Source organism: Galeopterus variegatus, unplaced genomic scaffold, assembly GCF_000696425.1.
Source record: "Galeopterus variegatus unplaced genomic scaffold, G_variegatus-3.0.2 Scaffold3411, whole genome shotgun sequence".
NCBI classification, from domain to species: domain Eukaryota; kingdom Metazoa; phylum Chordata; class Mammalia; order Dermoptera; family Cynocephalidae; genus Galeopterus; species Galeopterus variegatus.
In genome coordinates, this window is record NW_007729522.1 from 104,831 (window position 1) to 119,362 (window position 14,532).

At 34.9% G+C, this 14,532-nt stretch overlaps 1 protein-coding gene across 1 annotated transcript in view; it reads right to left on the reverse strand.

Moving 5' to 3' along the window:
* LOC103600644 (serine/threonine-protein phosphatase 4 regulatory subunit 4) overlaps nt 1-14,532 on the reverse strand; it is a 42,862-nt gene extending 28,330 nt beyond the window's left edge. Inside the window, exons 1-6 of the mRNA XM_008584941.1 lie at nt 14,335-14,532; nt 12,596-12,765; nt 12,139-12,258; nt 9,755-9,832; nt 8,548-8,631; nt 2,296-2,478 (exon numbers count right to left, since the gene is read on the reverse strand). Coding sequence (XP_008583163.1) covers nt 2,296-2,478; nt 8,548-8,631; nt 9,755-9,832; nt 12,139-12,258; nt 12,596-12,765; nt 14,335-14,485 — 786 coding nt within the window. The 5' untranslated portion in view covers nt 14,486-14,532. The remainder of the gene's footprint in view (nt 1-2,295; nt 2,479-8,547; nt 8,632-9,754; nt 9,833-12,138; nt 12,259-12,595; nt 12,766-14,334) is intronic.

Below are 14,532 nucleotides of genomic sequence, written 5' to 3' on the forward strand. Positions count from 1 at the left end.
TAGTTCTTCATTGCACTTTTTATCCCTGACTTACTATATATTTATATGTTTGTTCATCACAAGGTATAGATCTTAATTGGATTCTATATGCAATAAAACAACTATAAAATAAACTTGGGGGATAATTGGTAAAATTATAATATGGACTAGATATTAAATGCTATTAAAGAATAATTATTAATTTTGTTAAATGTCCCCAATAAAATATAAGTTTTATGAGGGTAGGTCCTTTGGCTCTTTTGTTCAGTTATATTCCTGGCACCTAGAATAGTGCTTTGCACATAGTAAGCACCCAATATGTTTTGCGGAATCAATGAACAAATGAATGAATATTAGGTATAGAACTAAAACCAAAAATCTTTGTTTTTATAAGTGACTTCTCTAAGCACAAAAAATGTGCTATAATAATTATGTATTTCCTTTAAAGTATGGAACTAGCTCCTTGTAAAAGAAAATAGTAAAACAAATCTCTCAGGCGGAAAAGTACTTGTCTACCCTCTACATTGTAAATCATTTCTCTTTCCTAGCAAAAGAAGCTACGAATACAGAATAATTCTGTATTCGTAGCTTCCTAAAAACAAACATGCCTACTAATTAGGTTGACGCCAACAATTAAGATTAAACTTCATAGCACTTACCCCACCTGTTAATATATTTATTTATTATTATTATTTTATTTTCTATGACTCCCCACCACCACTACTTTAGGATGCAAGCTCCATTAGAGCAAGATTCTGTCTGCTTTGTTCACTCCTATGTCCTCAGCTGTTAGAACAATGCCTGACACACAGTAGGCACTCAAATTAAGTAACTGCTGAATAAAATTAATAAATTCTGCTCAATTTTATGTGAAATGTCCTATATGGTACATTCATGCTCTTAAATGTAAACTGGTAAGGACGTTACTGTCAAGTCGCTTTTTATATTGACACATCTACAATATAACTTCAATCTCCAGGTTTTGCTTTGATATATGAAACAAACTTGTAGGGGTGCTTATTAAATTATGCTTATTACTTTTTCACTGAAGTTATAAGTAACACCAATGATATAATTTTTTCTCTTTTTTAAATCTTTGAAACAAAAATTGATTTTGGGTTTTTGAGATGGCTGCTAGAATTCATAATCTCCCTTTTATTGAGAATAAACAATGAGAATTTAAAATACTTTTTTAGCAGTTTCTAAGATAGAAAGATTATCTGGAACTTTTTTTCTTTCCTTTTTTTTTTTTTTTTTTTTTTGCTGGCCAGTACAAGGATTGAACCCTGGACCTTGCTGTTGTCAGTACCAACTCCCTAACCAACTGAGCTAACCAGCCAGCTGGAACTTTTTTATACTTCAAAAATGGTAACAGGATGTCTTATTAAATGTATAGTGAACTGTGGGTTAAAGAATCCTCTCTGGAGGGGCCGGCCCGGTGGCGCACTGGATAGTGCGCCGCTTGGGAAGCGCGGTGGCGCTCCTGCCCGAGGGTTCGGATCCCACATACAGACCGGTTCCCGCTCACTGGCTGAGCGAGGCACGGGAGCAACACCGAGGGTTGCGATCCCGTTGCCGGTCCCCGGTCCGGTACGGGGGCAACACTGAGGGTTGCGATCCATTGCCGGACACGGAAAAAAGACAAAAGGACAAAAAAAAAAGAAGAATCCTCTCTGGAAATTTTTTTTAAGAAAAGTAGACAACTAACTTTATGAAAAGCTTTGAGCACAAACCTATTTTGAGGAATGAGTCTTTTTTTTTTCTTTTTACTCTAATTATAAGGATACCCATATTAAGGCATCCCCATTTCGAGTATAAACTTTATCTGTTACATAGCCACCCTTTAAGTACCATAAAACAAGAAGTAACCAAACTAATATAAAGATGCTTAAGGGATGCCTTGGCAAAGTAGCACAGCTGAGGTAAGACACCCAGGCCGTGAGTATATCAAAGGTGCACGTCAGAGCAGAAGGTCCTTTGCAGTCGAGACCCACTGAGATCTGTCAACTTTCCTCCTCAGAAGAACTACATGAAGATTGAAGTGAGTGAATTAACACTCTCCCTGGCAGTATAAGGTAAGTGAAGGTACCACCTGTTCATTCCTCTCTCCAGCTAGGTAGAAGATGATCAAGGGAGAACTAGTGGAGAAGCAAAAGGAAACCTGAATTCCCTCCTCAGGGACCTGGGAAGATGACATCCTGCTGGGCAAAATGGAATGAATTGAGTTTGTTGTATTATTTTGAGAATGTAAAGAATTTGGTAATTCCAAAATTAATCATGAGTTCAAGAGAATAAAATGAAAAGTCCTGAGCTCACATTTGTCATCACAATCGTGAACATTCTTTGTAAGAAACGATAATAAATCTGATCACTTGATATGACATGTGGCAGACAAGCGTATTTCTGTAGTAGCTTTTCATGAGTTCTCCATTTCAAAGAGCCTGCAGCTCGCTGTTCAGCGGCTGTGAGTGCTGGAATCAATTCAGGTAGTGAGGACAACTGAAAAAGAAACACACCAAAAGAATCAATGATAATTAAATAAATTGCAGCATTCAAATTATTCAGTCTTATATTGGGGAGGAAAATATTCCTGCTCATTTCAGAGTTTAGGAGGCATCTCAGTTTGTCACAGGTAGATAATTATCTGATGAAATTATCAGATATCTTTTAAAAATCCATAAATAAAATCTATGGTTACTGGAAACTAAATTTTGAAACACAGACCGGAATTCATCATTCTTCCTGTCAGACTGATGACCACAGCAACTCTTCTAACAGAAGTAAAATTTATTATCTGTTACTGTCCACAAGCTTTGACCATCTAAATTCCTACCGTTTTGTCCTCACTATTTGTGATTCTTGGAATAATCATTAATGCCAATGAAAACTGAAAATATGAATATAAACTCTAAAGACAATAAATAAGAATCACAGTAACACAAGCATTGCTAATGTAAGAACTGCAGAGGAAATTCAAGCTGTTCAAACACCAACAGACTTCTATACCAACTATGTGGCAAGCAGTATTTTAAATGCTTTCCACATTTCACCCAACAACTAAAGAATATACTTTCTTCTCATCAGCTCATGAAACATTCTCCAGGATAGGCCATATATTAGGTCACAAACCTAGCCTCAGCAAATTTTAAAAAATTGAAATCATTCCAAGTATCTTTTCAGACCACAATGGACTAAAACTGGAAATTAGTAATAAGCAAAACTCTGGAAACTATGCACATACATGGAAACTAAACAATAGGCTTCTGAATGACCTATGCATCCAAGAAGAAATTAAACAGAAAATAAAAAAATTTCTTGAAACTAATGAAAATAAAGATACATCATACCATAACCTGTGGGATACTGCAAAAGCAGTACTAAGAGGCAAATTTATTGCAATAAATGCTTATATCAAAAGAACAGAGGGCACGCCCCGTGGCTCATTCGGGTAAGTGCGGTGCTGATAGCACCGAGGCCGCAGGTTTGGATCCTATATAGGGATGGCCGGTGCTCTCACTGGCTAAGCATGGTGCAGACAACACCAAGCCAAGGGTTGCAATCCCCTTACCAGTCAAAAAAATTAAAAAAAAAGAACAGAAAGACTTCAAATAAACGACCTAACACTAAACCTCATAGAACTTGAAAAACAACAACAATCCAAACCTAAAGAAAGAAATAATTAAGATCAGAGCAGAACTAAGTGAATAGAGACCCAAAAAAGATCAACAAAACAAAATATTGGCTTTTCAAGAAGATAAATAAAATATATAAACCATTAGCTAGATTAACAAACAAAAGAAGAAAGAAGACTCAAATAACAAAAATCAGAAATGAAAAGGGAGCCATTACAACCAATACCACAGAAATACGAAGAATCAGTAGAGACTATTATAAACAGCTGTATGACAAAAAAATATGAAAATCTGGAAGAAATGGATAAGTTTCTAGACACAAATAAATTACCCAGACTGAACCAAGAAGAGATAGAAAACCTGAACAGACCGGTAACAAGGAACAAGATTGAATCAGTAATTAGCAATCCTCCAACAAAAAATATCCAGGTCTGGATGGCTTTATATCTGAATTCTATCAAACTTTTAAAGAGGAGTTAATATCAATTCTCCTCAAACTATTCTAAAAACTTGAAACAGAAGCTACTCTCCCAAATTCATTCTATGAGGCCAACATAACTCTGATACCAAAACCAGATAAAGACACAACAAAAAAAGAAAATTACAGGCCAATATCCTTGATGAACATAGATGCAAAAATCCTCAACAAAATATTATCAATCAGAATACAGCAACACATTAAAAAAATTATACACCATGATCAGGTGGTATTCATCCCAAGGATGCAAAGATGGTTCAATATACAAAAGTCAATAAATGTGATATAGCACATGAACAAACTCAAGGACAAAGACCATATGATTATCTCAATAGATACTAAAAAAGCATTTGACAAAATTAAACATCCCTTCATGATACAGACTCTCAACAAATTAGGTACAGAAGGAAAGTATCTCAACACAATAAAAGCCATATATGACATGTCCACTGCCATTATCATCCTGAATGGAGAAGACTGAAGGCTTTTCCTTTAAGTACAGGAACAAGACAAGGATGCCCACTCTTACCACTTCTATTTAACATAGTACTAGAGGTACTACTCAAAGCAATCATACAAGAGAAAGCAAGGGAATCCAGATTGGAGAAGACAAAGTCAAACTGTCTCTATTTGCAGATGACATGATACTATGTGTAGAAAAACCTAAAGACTCTATCAAAAAACTCCTGAGCTGGTTAATAACTTCAGTAACATTGCAGGATACAAAATAAATGCCTCCAAATCAGTTGCATTATATACTCAAATAATGAAGTAACAGAAAGAGAAATAGAGAAAGTAAGCCTATTTATAATTGTCATGAAAAAAATAAAATACCTAGGGATCAATTTAACCAAGGAGGTGAAAGAGCTCTATAATGAGAACTACAAACCACTTCTGAAAGAAATTAAAGATGACACAAAAAAATGGAAAGATATTCCATGCTCTTGGATTGGAAGAATTAACATTGTAAAAATGTCTATACTACCCAAAGCAATCTACAGATTCAATGCAATCCCCAATACCAATGACATTCTTCACATAAATGGAAAAAACAATCTTACCTTTCATGTGGAACAACAAAAGACCATGAATAGTCAAAGCAATCCTAAGCAAAAAAAATAAAGCCAGAGGCATAACACTACCTGACTTCAAATTATATTACAAAGCTATTATAATCAAAACAGCATAGTACTGGCATAAAAATAGACATTCAGACCAGTGGAGCAGAATTGAAAACCCAGAAATCACCCCTCAGGCTTACAGCCATCTGATATTGGACAAAGGCAACAGAAATCTACACTGGGGAAAAGACTGCCTCTTCAACAAGTGGTGCTGGGAAAATTGGATATCATATGCAGAAGAATAAAACTAGATATGCACCTCTCACCATATACTAAAATCAACTCAAAATGGATTAAAGACTTAAGTATAAGACCTGAAACTGTAAAATAACTAACAGAAAATATAGGTGAAACACTTCAAGAACTAGGTCTGGACACAGACTTTATGAACATGAGCCCAAAAGCACAAGCAGCAAAAGAAAAAATAAACAAATGGTACTATATCAAACTAAAAAGCTTCTGCACAGCAAAGGAAACATCGACAGAGTGAAACGACAATTTACAGAGTGGGAAAAAATTTTTGCTAACTATGCATCTGACAAGGGATTAATATCCATAATATACAAGGAACTCAAGCAATTACACAGGAAAAAAACAACCCAATTTAAAAATGGACAGGGCCGAGCCTGTGGCGCACTCGGGAGAGTGTGGCGCTGGGAGCACAGCAGTGCTCCCGCCGCGGGTTCGGATCCTATATAGGGATGACCGGTGCACTCACAGCGCTCACTGGCTGAGCACGGTGCGGCCGGTCTCAAAAAGGACAAAAAAAAAAAAAATGGACAAAGGAGCTGAATACACATTTTTCAAAGGAAGACATACAAATGGCCAACAGGTACATGAAAAAATGCTCAACATCATTAGTCATCAGGGAAATGCAAATTAAAACTACACCACCTCACCCAGTTAGACTGGCTATAATCAAAAAGACAGTGAATAACAAGTGCTGGCGAGGGTGTGGAGAGAAGGGAATGCTCCTGCCTTGTCAGTAGAACTGTAAATTAGTACAACCACTATGGAAAACAGTATGAAGGTTTCTCAAACTACAGATAGATCTTTCATACAATCCAGCAATCCCACTTCTGGGTATAGAAATCATCACGTCGAAAGGATACCTGCACTCCCACGTTCATTGCAGCCCTGTTTACAATAGCCAAGACATGGAACCAACCTAAATGTCTATCATCTGATGATTGGATAAGGAAACTGTGGTATATATACACCAGGAAATACTACTCTGCCGTAAAAAAGAATGAAATTCTCCCATTTGCAACAACATGGATGAGCCTGGAGAAACTTATGTTGAGTGAAATAAGCAGAGCATAGAGGGATAAGTACTGAATGTACTCACACATATGCGGGAAGTAAGAGAGAAAGAAGGAAGGAAAGGAAGACCACAGTGGTGTGTTGGACTTACAGAGGGAGAGAACATAACTTGAGATACAAAGTGGAGTGGGGGTAAAAAGGGAAGGGGGAGGGAATTGGGGGATAATTGGATGGGGGACACAGGGTACAAACACATTTGTGGTAATGTGCATGCTACCAGTATGAATCTGGCCTTCACATGTTGGACACAAGGGGTGACAACCAGCTTTGTATCTCATGAATATTCATAACCAATAAAATTAATAAACAAATAAAAATTTTTTAAAAGATTAGCAAGTACTCAAATTTTACATAAATAATTGAGAAATCCCTGATGTTGCAATTGTTAACACAGCATCAGCTGCCTAAGGGTTAACCTATTTCTTGTGCTTTTTCTCCATGAAGAGGAACTAACAAGGTTTTGTTCTAAAGAAGATTATTTCGGAGCATGGGATGCTTTGTTATGTTTATGCACTATTAGCATTCTCAATTCTATAAATATACGCTTTAAAATGTAGCAGTGAGGTATAATTTCAGCACCTTATCAACCAAGTAAGGAAGTATGTACCTAAATTATTACCACCTCACTGACAACTTGCAACTTTATCAGCACCGCACTCTACCCAGTGAGCCACGGGCCGGCCCGCAACTTGCAACTTTAAATTATTCACAAAGTTTGAAGGAAATATATTCCAACTTTATATTTATGGATATTTTAATACAAAAAGTAATGTTTTTAGTTTGTTTCAAGTAAATCTTTCCATTTCTAACAATAAACACATACTGAGCAATAAAAATAGCAAAATTCCACAGAGAAAAAAAGATACATCTCCTTCAAAAATTCTGCTGTCAAGATTCTGAACAAGACTGAAAGACATTTGTTGATTAAAATGATCGGAGACATGAAGGAAGACACAGCAGATGAGATGCAGGTGAAGAGCGGGGGGGCCACTGCTCTCTCAGGCAAGTAGCCCCAACCCAGCCGCTGTTACAGCTTTTATTACATTTAGCAAGCTAGTGCATGCAAGGTAAGCATTAATGCATAAGTTCTGTTATACTTTTCTCAAGAGCAGAAGGCCGTTACCTCCCTTCTCAAGCATTTGGTTATCTATAATGCGCCTCCTGGGAACATCCCAAGAAAGTGTTCTCACAACTTCAAGTGTTCTCAAGGATTGTTTGCAATCCTTGACATTTCTTGGTTAACTCGTTTGTGAGTTCGCCAAGTGAACACGTCCTTGGGTGCTGACCACAGAAGTCCATTAACCATTTCCTTCAGACATTTTTAATAGCCAAGATTTAGAAGAAATCTAAATGTGCATTGATAGATGAATAAAGGAAATGTGATATATTTATACAGTGGGATATTATTCAGCTTTAAAAAAGAAGGAATTCTTTTCATTTGTGACAACATGTATGTACCTGGAGGACATTATGCTAAATAAGCCAGGCACAGAAAGACAAATACTACATGATCTCACTTATACGTAGAATCTAAAATAGTCAAACCCATAGAAACAGAGAGTAGAATGGTGATTGTCAGGAGCTGGGGGAAAGGGAAAATGGAGAGGTGATGGTCAACAGGTACAAAGTTTCAGTTATGCAAAATAAACAAGTTCTGTAGATCTACTATATAGCATAGTGCCCATAGCTAACGATACCGTGTTGTATACTTAAAATTTCTGAGGGTAGATCTTATGTTAAGTGTTCTTACCACACACTCACACAAATAATAATAAAGTGGGTGGGCAGAAACTTTGGGAGGTGAAGGATATATCTGTGGCTTTGATACTGGTGGTGATGTACATCTTAAATATGTACAGCTTTTTGAATATCAATCATACCTCAATAAAGTCATTTAAAAAAAGATTTTTTTAAAAAAATGCTTTCCATACAGTCTTTCATGATGCCTTAAAACAATCCTGCAAAGTAGCATAATACTTAAATTTCAGAAACTTCTTTGATAAATGGGATTTACCTTATTTTCTTGAACACTGCTTTCTCCGCCAGTAGACATAAGTTCCAAGATTTCTGGAAGATGATCTATAAGAGCATCTAGTACCTTTTAATAGAAATATTGATTACTCTCATGGTGAATACTGTGTTTTCTCAGGTTAGTTAACTCCACATCTCAATTTCTACACAGAAATAGTGTTATTTACCAAAAAGCATTTTGGGGGTTCTGTTTTCTTACTCTGCCTTAACCAATTGAAAATGATCAGCATCATCAACTGCCTTGAAAAGAGATTTGTACGCCTTCCTCCCAATATTGTTTAAATAGTCTAAATCTGAGACGGCTACTTCCACACCACTAACATGCTCAACAACTGCCTCCCAACTTTTTTTTTTTTTTTCCTTTTTTTTTGTCTTTTTTCATAACCGGCAACGGATCGCAACCCTCAGTGTCGCGCCCGTACCGGACCGGGACCGGCAACGGGATCGCAACCCTCGGTGTTGCGCCCGCACCTCGCTCAGCTAGTGAGCGGCCGGTCTGTATGTGGGATCCGAACCCTCAGCGGGAGCGCCACCGCGCTTCCCAAGCGGCGCACTAGTACAGTGCGCCACCGGGCCGGCCCTCAACTTTTGAAAGGTGGTTTAAATCAGATAATACCCTAAGTGATAACAAAATATTGATAAGTTGAGCTTTGGCAAGCTAATAATCATTTAAGCAAGTGGGATATATTAAATACAGCATAAAAGAAAATATTACAAAGTCTTCATTAGTATATACTAGATGGTAAAATATTCCCCAAACAATGATAAGAGAAAAAAAGATATGAAATATGATCTATGATTACAATTGTATAAAATAAAAATATGTATATAGAAAAATATAACAACATTTATATAGAAAAGATATATAAAGAAAAAATATAACAAAATAGTAACAGTAACTGGAATTAAAGGTACTCTTTTGTCTGTCTACTTTTTGGTACTTCTTAAATTTTCCTTAATAAGCAAATATACATATACATTTTAAAACTGAATATATTTCAAAATCTAATATTTTTTAAAGATCTTCCCAATTTCTAGTTTATAATACAGTGATATACTGATTTGAGGCCTCTGGGCTAGTCAACTAAAAGAGTTCATGCAATTCCCAAGAAGTAAGAAAAAAAAAGGCATTGATATATTTGTATTTAATATAAAAGGAATAAAAACCAAAGAGTAAGAAGACATATTACCTCCAGTGATTCATCTTGTAATAATGTAATTAATTCTTTATGTATTAAATATACTCCAGAATTCAGAAGTTTAGACACCTAAAATGTAGCAATAAAGTCTCTCAGATGTGAGAATACTAGACATACAAAAGTTAGAATTAAAATTTTTTAAAAATATCTTTGTTAGATACTTCTAAAATAAAACTAGGTTACAACATAAGTATACAATTAGAATTCTAAAAAAATTATTTGCTGGCATCATCAGGTTTTTAGTCTGCTTTATAATATGCTAGAGTGTATGGATATATGGGGGATGGGTAAGTACAGAAAAATGGGATTTGCCAGAGTCATAACTTTTATATCACAAGCAGTAATGAGCCCAAGGATGCCTCTAGTTCACATGTTAAAGCCTTAGAGCAGCCAACAGTGTCTTAAAGGATTTCCCAGGCATAAGAGTATTTATTACAGTACACCACCAGAGCTTCCCAAAGAGGGTAACTTCTACTGAAGGCCTATAGTGATATCAGAGTAGAGGGTAACTTCTAAGGAGGCAAAACAACTTTTCCCCACCAAAAATTTTAATCAGCGTGAGAGGAATTGGGAAAGTCCAGAATAATCCAGCTCCCCCTGTAAACAGGTTTTTTTTCCTCCAGACAAACTCAGAGCCCACGACGGTTGATGCACGAGTATCTATTTTACTTTCTTTTTTATTTTAACATAGTGGGCTTGAGTGAAATTTTATTTGGGAAAAAAATGGTTCTTCAGTAAAGAGTGTTTTAAAATCCTTTGCTCCAACAGGATTATTTTTGACTTGAAAATATTTTCAAAATAATATTTTTCTGAGAAAAGAATAAAATTACAACATAATAAAGCAACTATCAGAATCTAACATTAACACCGTTAGGAAAATTTAAGTCCACCAGTGAGTTTTCATTATTTAAAAGGACAAACCTAAACTACCCCTTCATCTTATGGAGTAGATCATTCTTAGCCTACCTATGTTGTATCGTTGTGAGAATATGAAAAGTAGCCACCCAGCAAATATGTACATCAACAATCTCCAAACTCACTCTTACCAATCAAAATATTTGTGTATACACATGTATATGCATTTCAATATGTTTACTTACATGGTGTGATATTATGTCCACTATAAAACATGGATTAGAATGAAATATTAAAGAAATGAGATAAAAATAAACATAAATAGAAAGTCTAATACGGCATAAATACTGCATTCTCCAATCTTGTGCAAACCTCTCCGGAGACCACTGATCTCGCAAATACATGTGTACATGGTAACCAAGCCTAAACGACCACTTAATGCATCTTGGTGGTGAATATTCTGCTCAGCTGGCCAATGCCTTCTGCCCTCTCCCTTCCTCCAAAAGCAGATTTCTATATGTATATTTACAAAGATGACTCAATTGTGTAACACTGAAATTATTTTAAATAACTGTACCATTTAAAGGGAATATTTCCTAGATTTTGTACAATGAACATATATTTCATTCATACCGGAATTGTTATTTTAATGAAGCATATACTATCACCCAACAGCCAAAAGAATCTTAATTAACATTTATAATGATGCTGTGTATATCCTGCACATTTTTAGATAATCTAGCAATACTCTGACACAAGAACATAGTGCAAGGAAGAGGATGAAATGTTCTCACTGAGAATAAGAATGTACTATAACACTTATAAAGAAAGGAAACATTATGCCACCTATAAAGAAATTTTTAAGTAATAGCTTTGAAATTGACAAGTTTATAGCTTATATGTGTTTACTGCAACTATAGCATACAAGTGTTTATTGGGATTAGCCAAGAAACATACTCCAAATTTCAACCTCAAAGGTTTAAAAGTTAATTACATTTATCATAAAAGTTTAAATTCACTCCTGCTCTTAGTTTATGGAGAGTTGTAATAGCTATATCTAAAAGCTATGCTCATTAAACATCATCCATTTGCAGTAAAAACAATAAATTTAAATAATTTGTCTCTCAATTCTATTTGTTCTCAAGTGCTTAAGTTTAGGTACAAGCATCATTATTATAAAGCATAAAAAAGCTAATTTTACTTCCAAATTTGCAACACGCATATCTACCACAATGCCTGGCTTAAAGAAAGCATTTAGTATAGATACACTGAACAAACGGGTTAATAAATGAATAAATAAATATAATGTATTTATGTAAATAGATTCCATAAACATAATGAAAGAGAAGTGAATTATGGGAATTTTAAAACAAGATTTAGGACTAGATCATGAAAGAGATATGCAGCCTATATCTTAAAATAAATTTATCAACAGAAGTATACAAATATCAAAAAAAGCATCTGGTACACATAGGTACAATTAACAACAATGTAAAGTGGTATCAATTCTTCAGACTTACTTCATAAAAGCAAATAGCAATAGTGTTTCTGACGGGTACTTCAGGGTCATGACAAAGGCAGAAGAATGTAGGATACAGTTCCATGTGGAAGTTTTTAGGATCAACGAAAACAATCATGGCCTAGCGGATTGAAAGGGGAAGGTGAGTGGGAAGGAGAGTAAAACATGCACCAATACCTAATACTACAATCATTTCACTTAAATTGAAATCATGTCTTCTGAATTGTAATTTAATTAGAAATCATATTTGGAAGATCCAAATGCATGCACATAATTCTGATTTATACAAGGAGAGAAATACACTTTCACAAATATTTACTCAGTACCTACTACACATACTAGACTTAATGATAAGCAGCAAGTTCAAAAATGGCAATGTTTTTAATGTTATCTATGCACATATTTTAAAACAGGTTATAACTGAAATGCTCAGTAAACATAAACACATGATTTATTACCGGAAAGTTATAAGCACAGTTCTTCCGTACTGAAATATATTTCTTCTCCTGCTCTAGGATTTGGGGGGGAATCTGGTTTTCATTGTGTCCATTTTCTTGTTGCAAACCCAATGTACAAAGTTTCTTATAAAACTCCAAAAATCTCAAGTGTTGATCTGGAGTAAAAATTCCTAAAACAAATGTAAAAACCTTTGTTCAACATTTCATTTGAAAACAAAAATTAAAAAGAGAAAATCGAAGTACAATAAAAATATAATTGGAACCAAATATTTAACTAAATGGTTACAGATAGTTCATAAATAAAAGCAAGGAGGAAACAGTAACTATTATGAAGAAATCTAACAGGTTGTTTCACCTTATGTTAATTTTAATAATATTTTAATTTTAATTTCAAAAGTATGAACTATATAATACAGGAATTATGCCTGTATTAATTTCTGCAGTATGTATCATATTGTAGACCACTACTAACTAGTTGCTATGATGATAATATTGTGGCTATTTATACATATTGCTATTTACTTATGGGAAATATTCTAAAACTGCCTGCAGAAAAGATGTGTATGTGTCTGTAAAAAAGGAGCTTAAAAATAGAATCTGAAAGATGGCAAAGAGAATTCAAAATATTTTTAACGAATGGAATGATTCCACATTCATTAACTATCTTGGGGAGCTAGGAACTCATTATACAAGAATATTGCAATACATTTTTTAAACAGTCTACTAAATGTCTACAATCCACATAAAGAAAAGTTACAATCCACATAAAGAAAATGTATCACTATCCTAGATGGGTATAACTTAATTCTCACATTGTTATAGTAAGCTAAGAACTAAGTGTTAGCCAATTATGTTATGACCAATGTCAGTCTAAAATGGTGGCAGGTGGACAGGAAGAACACCCAAAATGGCTACAGAAAATGTCACATTTTCCAAGAACCACAAAAGACCCCCTCTCCTGCTTCTCCCTCACCGCCATGTCACCTTCCCACACACGTGATTTTCCCCACCTATAGGAAAGTCCCAGCTCAGCTTAAACTCTTGCTCTGTCCTCTCGTCCAATGACAATGAGACAGCTCAATCTATTAGGATATATAAGGCACTCCCTAGTTCTGCATGCAGCTGCTCCCGCTTCAAGAGGACAGCCCACCCGCTCGCCCCTGAAGCCCTCCAATATACATTCTGGCTGAGTATCTGTCTCTTGGTGTAATTCTTTGCGACTCCGGGCCATCCCTTTTACTAAGTAATACACAGTTACTTCAAAAAGTTCATGGAAAGATTCATATTATCTTTTAATTCTATTTTTCCACAAACTTTTTGAAGTACCCTTGTGTGTTCAAAATTCCAAGAGTTATGAATATTATCTGAAGCTGAATTTCTCACATAATATTAATTATTCAACAAATGGTTAAGAAGAATATACTTACTATGCACCAAAAGTTAATCCACCAGAGTGTCTATATTATCACATACCAATTAATACATAAGTATAAAATACTAAAAAATTTAAAGGGCTATGCTTCTTTCACTCTGTCATTGTTCTTCCAAATAGGTTTTCTATTAGTGAAAGAGTTATTTTCAAATGTGCTCTAAATTATGCTATCAAAATTCTAAGAACTCATAAGATTTTATACATTTAAAAAATAGATTTTACAACTAAGAGCTAAAGTTTAATGGCTAAGGTAAAAAAAAAAGGGAAAAATTATCTACAATCTTGAAATTCTTGGGATATATCATACCATATAGTCCATGGCACAGTTTTCCTAAATAGAAAGATAAAGAAATAAGAATTGATTCATCTGCTTTGAAAGATTTTTCACAAAATGATTTCACTAAGGGAAGTATAGTTTGACTTCTGTCATCTGGAAAACAAAACAAAATAATATACATTTTAGATCCAGTTAACCACACTGCACATGTGGACACTAATACACATA